This window comes from Vigna radiata, unplaced genomic scaffold, assembly GCF_000741045.1.
Source record: "Vigna radiata var. radiata cultivar VC1973A unplaced genomic scaffold, Vradiata_ver6 scaffold_986, whole genome shotgun sequence".
In the NCBI taxonomy this organism is placed as follows: Eukaryota; Viridiplantae; Streptophyta; class Magnoliopsida; order Fabales; family Fabaceae; genus Vigna; species Vigna radiata.
The window spans coordinates 1-4,097 of record NW_014541932.1 but is presented as its reverse complement, the minus strand read 5'-3'; the positions used below and the strand labels follow the sequence as shown (position 1 = coordinate 4,097).

General features: G+C 32.6%; 2 protein-coding genes across 2 annotated transcripts; both read left to right on the top strand.

The window, feature by feature from the left end:
* The first annotated feature begins 6 nt into the window (after positions 1-6).
* On the top strand, positions 7-812 carry LOC106778632 (cytochrome P450 CYP72A219-like). The gene is made up of 2 exons (XM_014666615.2): positions 7-138; positions 215-812. Exons 1-2 carry the CDS (start codon positions 28-30, stop codon positions 644-646), a joined length of 543 nt encoding a protein of 180 aa, XP_014522101.2. The 5' UTR covers positions 7-27; the 3' UTR covers positions 647-812.
* A 1,453-nt stretch (positions 813-2,265) lies between these two features.
* LOC111240710 (cytochrome P450 CYP72A219-like) lies at positions 2,266-4,091 on the top strand. The gene is made up of 2 exons (XM_022776257.1): positions 2,266-2,661; positions 3,809-4,091. Exons 1-2 carry the CDS (start codon positions 2,388-2,390, stop codon positions 4,060-4,062), a joined length of 528 nt encoding a protein of 175 aa, XP_022631978.1. The 5' UTR covers positions 2,266-2,387; the 3' UTR covers positions 4,063-4,091.
* The last annotated feature ends 6 nt before the right edge of the window (positions 4,092-4,097 follow it).

Sequence of the window (4,097 nt, the reverse complement as noted above, 5' to 3'; positions counted from 1 at the left end):
ACCACTTCAGTTTTGCTGGTTTGGACAATGGTGTTATTGAGTAGGTACCCTAATTGGCAACAACGTGCAAGGGAGGAAGTCTTCCAAGTCTTTGGCAATGAAAAGCCAAGTTTTGATGGTTTAAATCGGTTAAAGATTGTAAGTACTGTATTCTGTATCTTATAATAAATTGTATGTCCTCTGTACTCACTAATAAAAATCTTTTCTGTATCAGGTCACTATGATTTTGAATGAGGTTCTTAGATTATACCCACCAGCAATTGGATTGGGTCGAGTTGTTAAAAGAGATCTGAAACTTGGAAAAGTAACATTACCTGCCGGAGTGCATGTTTTCCTCCCAACAGTTTTGGTTCACCACGACAGTGAACTTTGGGGTGAAGATGCTAAGCAGTTCAATCCAGAGAGATTTTCTGAGGGAGTTCTGAAAGCAACAAATGGTAGAGTTTCATTCTTTCCATTTGGAGGGGGTCCTAGAATATGCATTGGACAAAACTTCTCCTTACTGGAAGCAAAGATGGCTTTGTCAATGATTTTACAGCATTTCTCATTTGAACTTTCTCCAGCATATACTCATGCTCCAACTATGTCAATCACTCTTCAGCCACAGTATGGTGCTCATATCATTCTCCATAAAGTGAAAATATGAAAATAAAACACATTAAAAGCTAGTAATGTAATAAAAAAATCCCTCTTAGATCCTGTCTTATGTTTAATAGTTACTTCCATTTACATGTTGATAACAATAACGCTTATAATGTAATAACAAAATGACTTCTGGGATATTATCATATGTTTAATGGCTTTCCCATTTACATGTTTGTGTGAGATTACCTTTTATCAGCTGTTACTTTGTAATTCAACTGACAAAACATCAAAAAAAGGATTTCTTTCTAAAATACATCCAACTAGACTCTTTAAACTTAGTTGTTTTAAAAGATCGAGAGTTTAAATGATCGAATCTTTGTTTAATTTTGACCAGCATTCTTGATGAACCATCCCTTAAAGGTTTGATTCAAGAAATTCCTTTATCTGGTATTTTCAGTTTATGTTTAAATAGAGAGTTTCACAATTTTTTTAGAACATTTGAATATATGGAATTTGAAGTGATCTCATTTGTAATGGTTTCAGTTTTCAAATATTATGTTTAGAGAAGGAAATTCGAATGATTGAATTTTAACTATTTATTAGGTAAAGTATTTGATGAGATAAGTTCATTCAAGCTATATGACTCAAGTCAAGGGAAGATATCCAAATGGGTGATGGTTTACAAAAGCTTGATGGTGGTGAAAGTATGATGCACATGTGGTGATTATGATGTGATGAGACGATGACTCTCCTCCTTCAAGTTACATGACTCAAGTAAGGGGATTTGGGTGTTGTGAGAAGAGTGGGTCAACTCTTAAGGAAAGATAACTAGAGAAAACCTTTAAGAAATACTCTAGCTTTGATGACCTAAGTTGAATAGTATCCATAACAATATTCAATTCAAAAGTAAATTTATAAGGAGGAGATACCTCTATTTATAAGTTCAGGTAACCCTAAAGGTGTCTCCAAATTGTATATGTAAAACTCTAAGACACTAACTTGGAGACTAAGGTAAAATTTTCTCCATAATGACACAGGACCTATACTAAAAAAGAGAAATTTTGTCCATTAAGAGCATCTCACACGATTACTATTAAGAAGAAATTCTCTCCATTAGAAACATGTCATATGGTAAGAGCATGTGTCTTCATCAAATAGTGTTAATCTAACCAAAATGTTAAAGTTACAATAATATCTAACCTGAGGTTTATAAAAATAAATATATTGATTTCTATAATGACATTTTCATATGACATAAATTAATCATTTATATGAAAACAAACGTATGGATTTAGTATTTTGTCCTATAATATTAATCATTTTAAAAATATGTTAAATACATTTATTTAAAAAATTATAAAAAGTTAACCATCTATCATACATAATATTTCATCATTAATAATAAAGCGAATGAACACACTCGTGAAGAATTATTTTAATTTATTTAATAGTTTTTAGTGAAAAATTTGAATATAATAAAACTAAATAATAATTTATATCTAAATAAAAATAAAAATAATTTTTATACTCATCTTAATAAACTCACATCAATATACCCTCTCAAACAAATTTTGAATTTCTTAATATTTTTGAATGATAAATATAAATTATAATGGAAAAATATCAAAAGCCTGTTATTTTCTTGTTGGAATAAACAGAAAAAGACAAAAACAAAGAGAAGTTGAAATTGATAACTTGGTGAGTAGTGTATCTCAAAAGTATAGTCTTTGATTGAGTTTTGCTGCCTCAAGTTTGATCATCCTTCTCTATTCTCATTGCCCTTGCCAAAAAGCAAGACAGATATGGAAGCAGCATGGGCAACAACTCTGATTCTCATAGTGATACTTGTTCTGATATGCGCATGGAGGATTCTGAACTGGTTATGGTTCAAACCAAAGAGACTTGAAAAGCTGCTAAGAGAGCAAGGCTTTCAAGGCAATCCATACAGGCTTTTGTTTGGAGATAGCAAGGACTTGCTCAAAACGAGAAAGAAAGCCTTATCCAAACCTATGAATCTCTCTGATAACATAATTCCACGTGTGTCTTCCTACACCCATCATACTGTCAACACACATGGTATGTTTCTATTCTTTTCACGGCTTTTCTTTTTGAATGTTCTACATGTAGTGACTATGTTTTATATAGTTGTGTTTGTTTGGTTTATGTTACAAGATTGTTGAGAGGTTGCATATGGGGTGTTGATTAGTTCACTTCATTGAATTGACACCTTTAAATATTTGTTATAGAAATTTAGATACATGAAAGAGTGGAAATAGGCTCTTTGAAAAATCTATGTAATGAAAGACATTTTAGGATAAATGTGAAAAAAATTACACTGATTTGTGCTTAACAGCTTCCAAGTAATCCGAGAAAGTAAAAATGAAGTCATTTTTCTTAAGAAAATTCTCACAAAACTGGGGAGAGTTCAGAAAACAAGGTGAAATCTCTATTTGATGATGGCTATGACTAATGCCTTTCCATATGCCTCCAATGGCATTCTCAACGGAGATTTCTATATATGAATGACCAAAACAGGAAACCAGTGTAAAACACGTCAAGGACTTAAAAAAAGTGAAACAAATCAAGGGAAGAGAAGTTAGTGATCCATGTTTGGTCTATCGAGAAGAAGGTTCACCAAAGAGATACATTACCGATGAAATCTTAATGGATCTTTCATCTTTTATATAGTATTCTAGTTTTTTATTTCTATCCAATGTGGGATTTGGACTCACACTTGAATTTCCAACAATTTAAACCATAAAACATTTGAAGAAATATATTCTTTACATTATGTCGTAGCCCCAAAATCAGAGAACATAAGAGACATTGCTCATTCCGTTAAAACATAACATGTACACTGAAGAATTTGGCATGTGCTCACTTAAGGCACAGTGCATAAGCCTCCTATTTTAGCTCTCCTTGTGCATACAACAGGGGAACACATAGTAGTACTCTGATATATCGTTTTCCTTTCCTTGATTGAATGTATGTTTACATAATATACATGATGTAGCAGAATCAAAATCCACTTGAAACAAACTCCAGTCAAGGCATGTCAGATTATTGGTGTGTGCACAGTGCTAATCCTAATAGCCCTAGCCCTTACTGTTAGTTAAAATAAATCTTAATATGAATCAACTGTTATTAGTCATTTTTCTTTCCTTTTATATGTTATCTTTAGTGTGGAACTGTATGAACCTTACAAATTGCCGACGGTATGCAGGTAAAAACTGTTTTATCTGGTTAGGACCAACTCCAAGGGTGACCATCTTAGATCCTGGGCAAATCAAAGATGTACTTAACAATATGTCTGACTTCCCAAAGCCTGACACAAATCCACTTGTCAAGTTACTAGCAACCGGCCTTGCCGACCATGATGGAGAAAAGTGGAGCAAGCACAGAAGGTTAATCAACCCTGCTTTCAATTTAGAAAGATTAAAGGTCAGTTGCTTGCATTTGATAGATATAGACTTTTGATCTGTTTTAAAACATCAGAACAAAAAACATAAATA

Bases quoted from the DNA above. Each gene is read 5' to 3' on its own strand.
- LOC106778632 (XM_014666615.2), top strand. From the start codon at position 28: ATGGTGTTATTGAGTAGGTACCCTAATTGGCAACAACGTGCAAGGGAG. The intron at 139-214 runs GTAAGTACTGTA...TTTCTGTATCAG, and splicing joins GTTTAAATCGGTTAAAGATT to GTCACTATGATTTTGAATGA.
- LOC111240710 (XM_022776257.1), top strand. From the start codon at position 2,388: ATGGAAGCAGCATGGGCAACAACTCTGATTCTCATAGTGATACTTGTT. The intron at 2,662-3,808 runs GTATGTTTCTAT...GACGGTATGCAG, and splicing joins TCATACTGTCAACACACATG to GTAAAAACTGTTTTATCTGG.